General features: G+C 41.4%; 1 protein-coding gene across 12 annotated transcripts in view; it reads left to right on the top strand.

The window, feature by feature from the left end:
- The first annotated feature begins 3,435 nt into the window (after positions 1–3,435).
- The window catches only part of LOC113924678 (17-beta-hydroxysteroid dehydrogenase 13), a 74,651-nt gene continuing 65,988 nt past the window's right edge, over positions 3,436–12,098 (top strand). For all 12 annotated transcript variants that reach the window (XR_003520763.2, XR_003520760.2, XR_003520757.2 and 9 more), the window contains exons 1-3: positions 3,436–5,948; positions 9,769–9,876; positions 10,699–10,830. Coding sequence is in view for 2 of the 12 variants with exons in the window: in XM_027598783.2 (XP_027454584.1) it covers positions 5,739–5,948; positions 9,769–9,876; positions 10,699–10,830 (450 nt within the window). In the remaining 10 variants the exon portion in view is untranslated. The remainder of the gene's footprint in view (positions 5,949–9,768; positions 9,877–10,698; positions 10,831–12,098) is intronic.

Here is a 12,098-nt window from a genome sequence, read left to right as displayed (position 1 = left end):
CTTTTTGTCTCCATCTTTTCATCTTGAACAGAACTTGGCTTAACCTTTTTAAATTCCAGGAAAATGGATTATGTAATCAAAGATCTTTTTCTTTTTAATACTCAGAAATTTCTTGGATGTGAGGGATGCTCAGTGAGATAGAGAATATAAGATCTGACCTATAAATTGAAAAAAATAAGCAGGTTTGTTGGATTTCTTTTTTTTAAGATTTTATTTATTTATTTTGAGAGAGAGAGTGAGGGAACCCAGAACCACCTTAGAGGCTGCAGCCCCAGGTCTGCTGAGAGGTTAATGAAAACTGTAGACGTTCTGGGCTTTTATCCTCTGCCCTTTAAAAAAAAAGTTTGCTCTGATTCACTAACATCAGGCAATTACTGCTGTTGACTTGAAGGTCTGAAAAAAAAATTTTTTTTTAAATTTCAGATATTTAAAGGTCTTAAAACTTAACTGTTATTTGAGTGAATGAATTCTAACTCTGAACCCACTTCTGTACAATTTAGTGGGAAAATTCATCTCAGCCATCAATAATAGGGCTGCTTCTGAGAGTCACACCAAAATCAAAGAGGCTTCTGTTGCCTTGGGGTAAACGGGAAAGATTTCTCTAATTGTCACCTGTCATGGTATTCTGTGGTCCTAACCTAAGACCTTGATGACAGACGGCCCTCTCTTTTGTGGGGTAGGGAAATTCTGACCATTGGCAAGGAACCAGCTCTCCCTGGACACACCATAAAGTCTTTCTGAGCCCTTGCTCTCACCCTGTGGGTCCTGCTATGGGATGACTAGGACTCACTGGCCTTTCCTATTCCCTTTGAGAATATTCCCATGCTTGCCTTCAGAAACACTCTTCCCCACCCCTTTCCCCATGCCACTGTTCTCACTTGCCGGAAATCTATTCTTTATAATGGAAATGAGGATTAGAAAGAGTGAGGAATCAGGTCAAGGAAAAAGGGTTAAAAGTGACCCTTACGTTGTCAACACCAACTTGGCTAGTGCATAAATAGCTAATAAGGATTTTGCTGTGGGGAAGGGGAGCAATTATTAGGAGTTTCCTCTCCCAGGCTGGGTGATAGATTTACTCCCTTGAAGAATTCTGTGTGGGAGACATCATTCTTCCCATTTTATAGATGGGGTAGCCCAAAGAGATGCAACATATTTAACCCAAAATCACACAGCTACTCAGAGGTCAAGATGAGGATTTGAACGCACGTTTGCTGACCTCACTATCCTACGGCCTCAGTGGAATTCTTGGAAAGTCAAACCATCACCCTAAACACCCTCTGCTTCCTTTTACCCAAGCTTTCCTTGGTATTCAAACAATATTCCATAAGTAGCCAATGATAATCTCTGATTGGAGCTCTTTCATCTACGAATTATTTTAAGGTGGAACAAAATGCTACATGCAGATGCCCAAGTATTCTACCTGAAAAAAGTCTAGCCTGGACTGACCCAATATCATGACAGTCTAAAGTTTCCTGAAATCAAAGTGCTGAGCCTGAAAATACTGGGATAGTCTTGATCTACACTGGACATCACATCCTTCTCCAAAATACATAGGAATTCCCACTTGACCTTAGAGCCAATCTGACCATGCAAGTTTCTTTTTTCTTTTTCTCTTTAATTTCCTCTTTTTTTTTAAATTGGTGTAGGGATGACTGGACAATCTCGGGATGAGAGAGATTTTGCCTTTGACTCTCATAGTCTATCCTATAATTACAAATGGCCAAGTATGGCAAAAAGAGCACTGGGCAATCTAATTCAAGCTAGCTGTGCTGGAACCTCTGTTTCCTCATCTGTAAAAGGACTGAATTAGACTGTGTAATCTCCTCTATTATCTCCAGTTCCAGCTCCAGAAATGTCTTATAATCAATACATGCAAAATCTAGTGTCTTCTCTACACCATCTGTGTTCCCTAACAGAGAATGGTGTGTCTACCAAGTGTCCAAGCTAAAAACTTAGAATGACACCTTCCTCCTTCCTTCTGCTCACCCTCATCCCTCACCTCACCAAAATCCTCTAACCTCTGGCACACACATTCAATATTGGTCACCATTCCCACATTTGTATTTCCAGCCCGAATCTCTCCTCTGAATGCCACACCCATACGGAACCGCCTTCTTGATGTCCCTGCCGGTATGACCGGCAGGCATCTCACCCTAAGATTTCTGAAAATGAGCTTTTGATGTTGTCCCAAACGTGTTCCAAACCTCATTACTCCAGTTGCTCGGGCCAAAAAACTTAGTGTCACCCTTGATTCCTCCCATATTCATTACAAAAGCAATTCTGTTTGCTCTACCTTGAGAATATATCCAGAATTCTGTCACCTCTTATCACCCCCCCAACCACCAGCCTGATGCCACCCTGCCACCATCACGTCTTGTTTCCCTCAGCATAGCACCCAGAATGAGTCTTTATTTTTTTTTTTTAAGTAGGTTCTATGCCCAGCATGGAGCCCAATGTGGGGCTTGAACTCAGGACCTTGAGATCAAGACCTGAGCTGAGATCAGGAGTCAGACACTTAACTGACGGAGCCACCTAAGCACACCCCAGAACGAGTCTTTAAAATATGAGATCATGTCATGCTTTAGCTCAAAATCCCCCATTAGCTTCTCACCTAAAACTTAAAACTGAAGTCCTTACCATGACCTAGAAGACCATATGTAATCCAGTCTTCTTACCCCTACCTTATTACCTATATTAGTCAGAGTTCTCCGGAGAAATAGAACGAGTAGATTTTATATACATACATACATACAAACAAGGAGAGATAGAGTTCAAGGAATTGAGGAATTGGCTCACATTATTGTGGGAGGCTAGCAACTCTGAAATCTGTAGGGGAGGCTGGCAGGCTGGAAACTCTTGGGCAGAGGTTGATGCTACAGTCTTGAGGCAGAATTTCTTCTGACTCAGGGTGTCTTGGTTCAGGCTGTTATAGCACAATACCAAAGGCCGGTGGATTATAAGCAACCGAAAATTTTCCTCCCAGTTCTAGAGGCTGGGAACTCCAAAATCAAGCCACCAGGATTTAGCGTCTGGTGAAAGCCTGCCTTCTGGTTCACGGCCAACCAGCCTGTCTTCTTGCTGTGTCTTCACATGGCAGAGGGGGCAAGGGAGCTCTCTGGTATCTCTTGTACAAGAATAGTAATCCCATTCATGAGGGCTCCATCCTCATGAACTCATCATCTCCCAGAGGCCCCACCTCCACATACCATTACTTTGAGGATTAGGTTTCAACATAGGAACTTTGTGGAGGGGGGACACAAACATTCAGTCTATAGCACAGAAAAAGCTCAGTTTTGTTTTCAAGGCCTTCTGACTGATTGGATAAGGCCCATCCATAGCATTAAGAATAATTTTGTCTTATTTTCTTTTTAAGATTTTATTTATTTATTTGACAGAGAGAGACACAGCCAGAGAGGGAACACAAGCAGGGGGAGTGGGAGAAGGAGAAGCAGGCTTCCCGCGGAGCAGGGAGCCCGATGCGGGGCTCGATCCCAGGATCTGGGATCATAACCTGAGCCAAAGGCAGATGCTTAACAACTGAGCCACCCAGGCAGCCCTAATTCTGTCTTATTTAAAGACTATTCACTATAGATGTTAACTACAAAATACCTTCACAGCAATACCTAGATTAGTGTTTGAAAAGTTGAAAACTATAACTTAGCCACGTTGACCTGTCAAACTCACACTACCCTCACACTCTTTTCAATTCACTCCAGCCATACCAGTCCCCTTGATGATCCTCAACCCACCAGACATGTTCCTGTCTGAAGACTTTTGTACCTTACTGTTTGCTCTCCAGAATGCTCTTCTACAGACAGCCACATGGCTACCTCTATCTTCCCTTTAAGTCTTTTTCCTTAGGTCTTTTCAGAACTTCTCACTCCATATCTAAAATTGCAACCCTGCCTACACAGCCATGCCCTATAAGATTCCACTTCTCCCTCTGTCCTCTATTTTTCTCCTAATCCTTACTATTGTGAAGCATACTATATATTTTGCTTATTTATCTTCCTTATTGTCTACATTGCCCCTAGAGCAAAGATTAAATAAACAGTGGGTTATAGTAATGTACATCAATCCTATAACTTTATCATTTCATGGTCTCCAAAGAAAGAGTGGTATTTCCTGATAACCAGGGTTCCACCCTCTGTCCCTGTGTATTTGACTAATTTCGGTCATTTAATCGGAGTCATGCAATGTTTGTCCTTTTGTGGCCCTAATTTCACCTAGCACAATGTTTGTATGGTTCATGCGTGTTGTAGCATGAAGGCCTGTGGCATTTGTCATGTTGCAGGACTTAATACCTGAATGAGGGGAGCCTGGGTGGCTCAGTCGTTAAGCATCTACCTTCGGCTCAGGTCATGATCCCAGGGTCCTGGGATTGAGCCCCACTGTCGGGCTCCCTGCTCAGTGCGGAGCTTGCTTTTCTCTGTCCCTCTGCCCCTCCCCCCTGCTTGTGCACTCTCTCTCTCTCTCTCTCTCTCTCGTAAATAAATAAAATCTTTAAAAAAAAAAAGAAACTACGTTTAGGAGCCTCAAGAAGTTTACAAGATATTTAAGACTACCTAATACTGCTTTATCAGTTTGGCAGTACACAGAACCTTTGACAATGTTCTAATGAACTCTCCAGAAAGGAGGGGAAATGTATTTATTTGAAGAGATTATATTCCTCAACTTGTACTTGGCAGATTACTATAGCTAGATTAAACAAACAGTGGGTTATAGTAATGTACATAAATCCTATAACTTTATCATTTCATGGTGTCCAAAGAAAGAGTGGTATTTCCTGATAACCAGGGTTCTACTCTCTGTCCCTGTGTATTTGACTAATTTAGGCCATTTAAGTGGAGTCATGCAATTTTGTCCTTTTGTGGCCCTAATTTTACCTAGCATAATGTTTGTATGGTTCATGCGTGTTGTAGCATTTATCAGAATTGCAGTCATTGAAAAAAAGGAATAATATGGCCTTGTATGTATATATTACATTTTGTGTATCCATTCATCTGTTCATGGGACACTTGAGTTGTTTCTCCTTTGGAGGTGTTGGAAGTCGCACCACTTCTATTGCTTCTCGGCCCTTTGGCTAAGATTAAGTGGAAATCGCACCACTTTTAAGTGGAGACTTGGCTCCTGATCTAATGCTCATTCCCATAGTATCAGAGGGAATTGATTGCTTTATATAACCTCCAGTCTCTTCCACACTTAAGAGGTTTTCAGGGAAATGGGCATCTCCTGTAAAATAATTAGTTCACTGAAATATTGATGCTGAGCTTTCATGAATAAATGAATCACACTAAGGTTGGTTGGTCCATACTTTAAATCTCCTGAAGAAAATATCTCTTTCTCCTTTTCCTCAGTTAAACACACACACACACACACAGTGGTTTACAGGGAGATACCAAGAGACTACCAAAAGCTGATGTACTCTCTCTAGAATTATTTCTAGAGGTGAAACTTCACTGTGCAACACAGCACAGAACTGCTTCTCAGTAAGGAAGCCCACAGAGCACTTTCTCCAGGATTCCATTGTCCCTGTGCCAAGCTTGGGGTAGCAATTGCATCACTTCCAAACTCAGGTGTTTCCAACCTACTAGAACACGTGGACAAAGCCTGAGGCAAATCTGGCTTCTGCCAGTCCCGTCCACACTTGGAGCGCAGCTCTTTCCAGGATCTCTGCGCAGAGGGTGGCTGGCATTAGACAAGGCCTGAGCCAGAGGAGAAGAGTACAGAGCAGAGCCATGAATATCATCTTGGGTCTCCTCCTGCTTCTGCTCACCATCATCTACTCCTACTTGGAGGCACTGGTGAAGGTTTTCTTTCCCCGAAGGAGAAAATCTGTGGCTGGGGAGGTTGTTCTCATTACAGGAGCCGGGCATGGAATAGGCAGGTGGACTGCCTATGAATTTGCAAAACGGAAGAGCCGACTGGTTCTGTGGGATATTAATAAGGTAATGCATACACTTGCCCATCTTTTATTTTATTTTTATTTAAAGATTTTATTTATTTATTTGAGAGAGAGAGAATGAGAGATAGAGAGCACGAGAGGGAAGAGGGTCAGAGGGAGGAGCAGACTCCCTGCCGAGCAGGGAGCCCGATGTGGGACTCCGGGATCATGACCTGAGCCGAAGGCAGTCGCTTAACCAACTGAGCCACCCAGGCGCCCATTTGCCCATCTTTTAAAGTCACAAGTAAGACATATGTTGTAAAAATTATTTGACTTAGCAACTGCTTACCTTTGTATTTTTCTTTTTCAACGTTTAATAAACTCTCCAGTGCCGTATTCTACATATGCATTGGGATGGTTTGACAAAGGGAACATAACAGAACTAAGCAGTGATTTTTTTTTTTTTTTTATGCCATCATATGCAGGTTGAGAACACAGACTCGGAGCCAGGCTACTTCCAAGCTTCCCGTTTCCTTATCTTTTTGAAAAAATATTTTATTTATTTATTAGAGAGAGAGAGATAGCAAGAGGGAGCACTAAGTGGGGGAGGGGAAGGGTGGGGAGAGGGAGAAGCAGGCTCTGCCCTGAGCAAGGAGCCCAGTGCGGGACTCGATCCCAGGACCCTGGGTCCGTGACCTGAGCTGAAGGCAGGTGCTTAACCGACTGAGCCACCCAGGCGCCCACTGTTTCCTTATCTTTGAAATGGAAATAAGATCTCACAGAATGGGCAAGAACAGGGGTCAGCAAACTACAGCTAAGGGGCCAAATCCGGTCCTTGGGCAGGGTGTTGAGCGAGGAATGTTTTTTATATTATTAAAAGCATGTCAAAGCAAAAACCAAATAAAGAAACAAAGAAGAACATACGACAGAACTTCTTAGTGCCTCCCCTCACATCCACACAATCCTAAAATATTTACTCTGGCAATGTACAGAATAGTTTGTGGACTCCTGGGCAAGAGGATTGAACAAGTGAATATTTTAAGTGCCTAGAACAATGCCTGGCCGTAGTAAACAGTCGTGTTAAATAAAACCCACAAGCAGTGGGTCAGGCTTTCTCTTGAGCACTCATATTTTTCTTGTACTGTTATTTGTTAACACTATATTAGTACTCAAAACTGAAATAACTGAAATTTTGTATCATTTCCCCTAAACGTGAATTCTGGTAAGGCCATGAAAATATACACAGAAAAATGTTACAGGATTTTAAGATTGGAAAAATTGTAAAGTTTTAAGAATCAGGTTTTCCACAAATCACAGTGAGATCTTAATTGCCATTATATTACTACTCTCTGATGTTCTTTGCTATCACGTCCAGTTGGCCCCTATTTCTTTAAGCCTTCAAAAATGTCATTCGGGGGCACCTGGCTGGCTCAGTTGGTGGAGCATGTTGACTCTTGATCTTGGGGTTATAAGTCCGAGCCCCACATTGAGTGTAGAGATTACTTAAAAGTAAAATCTTTAAAAAGAAATGTCACTTGAACTTAGAAAAGTAATTCTTCTCTGGTTCTTTCCAGACAGTAAAGAATACTATACAAGGAAAGGTTGATACATTTCCGTGTAATAGACACAGGCATTTAATAGATGAGTTGATATACATGAAAGTGATTTGGCATCGGCTTGGTCCTTGAAGAGATTCCAATGCACTTTTTAGAAGAGGACAAGAATTTACAAATTGAGACAACTGTTGTCTGCTGTTCTCAAGCATTCATCCAAAAGATAGAAATAAGTATCGATCCATGAAAAAGACTTGATAAAATCTAGTAAAAAAGATGTGTGTTTCTGGGGAGAGGATTATACTTACTACATTTTTTAAAGTTCCAGTGACCAGGAATAAAAATGACTTATTTAAGATTCTGCCTGAAGGACGAGTCACCTAACCTCACAGGATTTCTTTGAATCCTTGGATTTTATGGTTAAACATTACAGGTATTAAATGATTCACTCTAAGGCTGCAAATGTAGCTCAGATCTCCTTTCCCTGTGGAAGGCGCCAACTCCCTTTTTGCGAAGGCTGGCTTCTTTTGCCTTACCTAATGAATCGTGCTAGCGGTTTGCCCTCAATCTAAACTGTTGCTTTAGGAAAACTCTGAAAAGTGGAGTAAACAGTGCAAGCCGGAGTTGAAGCTAAAGCAACTATTTTGCTTACAAAAAGACAAGGCATTACATTTTGCGGTTCTGTAGCTCGGTTATAAGACTGACACATTTTTAATTCTTCAAAGCCTCTGATGAAAGCTCTGGTTACTAATGCTCTCTATTGACCATGAATCGAGAGACAAAAGAATGCATGGTGGGTCTTGTAATCTGACAATGAGCAAGCTACCAGGTGAAGCCTAAATTGGTGAAAGAGCTCCTGTCCTCCCTCCACCCTCCTCTGCAACCCCCAAAAGGCTATGAGGGGACACTGACTCTGTGACTACATGTCCTAATTTCTTTTCTTTTTTTTTTTTAAGATTTTATTTATTTATTTGAGAGAGAGAGAGTGAGAGAGCGAGCACATGAGAGGCGGGAGGGTCAGAGGGAGAAGCAGACCCCCTGCCGAGCAGGGAGTCCGATGTGGGGACTCGATCCCAGGACTCCAGGATCATGATCTGAGCCGAAGGCAGTTGCTTAACCAACTGAGCCACCCAGGCGCCCTACATGTCCTAATTTCTGTTCGCGTCTATTCTTTGGGATTTCAGGCTTCTGCTCCGGGGCTTAGCCTGAGGTAGTGAGATATGGAGGACCCAAGGGAGGCGGCGCAGTGCCTAAGGGAACCCCCCCTGCCACTCATTCAGGGATTGTCCCAAGCAACAGCCACACAACTAACATCCCAGTGTGAGAAAAGGGCTTGCAGCTGTCCTTGCCTCTTCATCACAGAGAAGAGTCTATAAATTGTGAGAAGAAAAGTGGTAGTTGATTGAGATAAATCCACAGAGGTCAAAAAAATCAACAGAGGTCAAAACTTGAAAAGAATTCTCATTTTCCAGAAATGCAGGTCAAGAAACATCAGGACAATTTTACCTTAGGAAAAAAGGTCTTTGAATTTAGGCTGAAAATAGGTTTCTCCATCGCCATGTCCTGGAGTTGTTACAAAGTTCCTATAAAGTTATTATTATACTTGCGAAGTTGTTACATAGATGAGACTCTATCCAGTGGCCCTTCCCCATTTTCACTCCAGAACACTTGCACACAAGATTATATCCCCAAGGGTAGTTTGTCTCCCTGTGAAGGTCTTCCTCAAATGAGGATCCCGCTTTCTCCTTCCCTCCTAGAGGGTTAAATTAGAATCATGGAGAAACCTATGACAGGCAGAGGCATAGAGTTTAAAATTACCACTCGTTTAGAGTTGCTTTACTACCTATTATATGGTTGGTGCTCAACAAATACATGTTAAATGAAAAACTAGTTTTCTCTTCTGCGTCCTCAAACATCTCCATGACCCCACAAAGAGTAACATCTTTCGAGCATGTTCTAGCTGTGAGAGCAGCCTGCTTTAGAAAAACTGCCTGCTGGAGAACCCTCTAACCCAAGATAAAAAGCTAGAGAAGCAGGAAGGATTTTTGTTTGTTTGTTTGTTTCCGCTTTGACTCAGAATGGCTGTTGAGAATGAAGCCAAACAAGGTGAAAACACGTGACCGGTAGGAGCACTCCCTGGCAGAAAAGCCAGGTAAAATCTCTTGGTCCATTAGGCAAGCAGCGTCTCTCGTGAAACTTCCGTAACAAACAAGGAGGGCATTTTGGACATGGATTTTAATCTTTAAAGAAACTTCTTCTCCGGTTCTTTCTCTCCCACTCTTGTCCCCTAACTGACCTACCTCCTTCTGCATTTGTCTTTTCCAATTATAGCGCGGTGTTGAGGAAACGGCAGCCGAATGCAGGCAACTGGGGGCCACTGCGCACGCGTATGTGGTGGACTGCGGTAACCGAGAAGACATTTATAACTCTGTAAAGCAAGTGAGACTTCAGAATACAAATTTCTTCAGATAATCTTGTATCCATTGACATAGAAAATGTAACGGTTCTTTTTGGCTGCCTGATTTAGATTAGAACTGAGGAAGTTGTATGAAGAAGGAAGGGCATTTATTTTTTCCTTGCATAGAATCCACTCAACTCTGCCTATTCTTACTGTTTCATATTATCGGTCAGTTTCTTTCTGATCCGAAGTTTGAGCAGTGGTACGGAGTGACGGAGAAGAGATTTAGTCCCAGGAGAAAGGACCACTTTCTAGTTTCAATTTAGTCCTATTACTTTTGCAGTAATTCTTTTTTTATCTGTAATTTTTTTTCCCTAGGGGATTTTATTTATGTTGCTGCTAATCTAGTCTTCTACAGAAAATGAATTGTTAATAGTTATTATAACAGTTTTTAAAAGAGTAGATATCAAATACAGTGAACCAAGCACTCTGATAAACGACTGCATCCTTGAATCTCTACAATAACCCTATCGACCTCATTTGCCAGATAAGCAACTGGAGGTTGAGAGGGCTTAGCCAGTCCATGGTCACATGGCTAGTAGGTGGGAGAACCAAGATTACTCAGCACTAAGAACATATTTGGTCAGGACTGATAATATCAATTAATTGACACCAATATTAATTTCACTTTATAGACAAGTCTTTTTCCTGCCTGAACTCGGAGAGATCTCATCAAGTGGATTAAAGAATCTAATCCCTGGATGACATCAGCCCCGAAACTTTGAGTTTCTTTTCTTTTTTTTTCCTCAAAACTTTGAGTTTCTATAACACATCCAGTGAATGTGTTTTTTTCCATTTCAAAGGTAAAGAAAGAAGTGGGAGATGTAACCATCCTGGTGAATAATGCTGGGACAATATATCCAGCTGACCTTCTTAGTACCAAGGACGAAGAGATTACCAAAACTTTTGAGGTCAACATCCTAGGACACTTTTGGGTGAGTGTGAGAAACATTTCTGGTTTGTGCATTTCTCACACCTCCCCCTAAGGTACATGAAGTCTGTAGTTAAGTTCACACCTTTATATTTGCTTTAAATCAAGAATCACCAAATTAATTTGAGTGGGAGAGTCTCTGACAGAAGGGCACAGAGTTTGAAGGAACACAACTCACCAGAATGTAGGCTCATTGGTCTCTCTTATCCAGGAATCTAACACAAAACATGGCCTAGATGGACCAAGTGCTCAGTATATTTGTGGAGCTATGCTAAGGTTGTCAGTGTACATCTTTTCAGGGCTTTAGGGGAAATATATACAATATACCTTCACTTGTGACCTCATACCATGGAATTTTAGAACTGAAAGGACAACAGAAATCACTACTTGACTGTATATCGGGATTAGGAACTTTTCTGCCTGGGACTCGGATAAGCTCTAGGCCTGTGCCCGAACTTAGATAGATGGCTCTACAGACCTCTTATAATTACTTATCAGAAAACTGAAATATGACTTTGTAGAAAGCATTTATATGGATTAATCTCCCAGTGCCTCAATATTAAGTATAGAACCTAGAGCAAATCTGGACTCTGGAAGAGAAGAAAAAGATGTGTCCCCCTGCAGCTGCACCAATCACTCACACGTGCTAATGAGGATTGATTATTACGCCCACCAAACTACATAGAGACCTCGTGTGTTGGTTATCTATAGCTGCATAACAAATTATATCAAAATTTAATGGCTGAAAGCAACAATAAGTGTGTGTTTTCCTTTCAGAGTTTCTGTGAGTCAGAAATTTAGGAGTGGCTTAGTTTGGCAGTTTTGGCTCTGTGGATTTGTATAGGGTCCATAGCGTGTGTTCATAAAATTCTCATAAAATATTGATATTTCTCTCAAAACAGTGAAAGCTTTTTGGAGATAAAGAATGACTTTTTGTTTCCTGTAACATCAATATATAATACACAGTGTTACAAATAGGGAGACACTAAATCTAATCATGATGGATAATGATTGTGGATAGGACAAAACTCAGCTTTTTCTACTTAACTTGATATAGTTACACAAGATTTCAATTCTTCTCATTAGAATGATAAAGCCCCAAACCAAAAAAAATTACATGATACCAGATTACCATAGCGGATCTTTTCCGTTCTGAAAACACTGAATTTTTCCCTTGATATTATTCAGATGATATATCCATAAAGGAGATATTTGATTCCTTCTGAAGGGAAGATGGGGGAATTTTTTTTTTAAGATTTAATTATTGGGGCA

The sequence above is a fragment of the Zalophus californianus genome, chromosome 2, assembly GCF_009762305.2.
Source record: "Zalophus californianus isolate mZalCal1 chromosome 2, mZalCal1.pri.v2, whole genome shotgun sequence".
Taxonomy (NCBI): Eukaryota; Metazoa; Chordata; class Mammalia; order Carnivora; family Otariidae; genus Zalophus; species Zalophus californianus.
The sequence above is the reverse complement of the archived record's forward strand: the minus strand, read 5'-3'. Positions and strand labels throughout refer to the sequence as shown.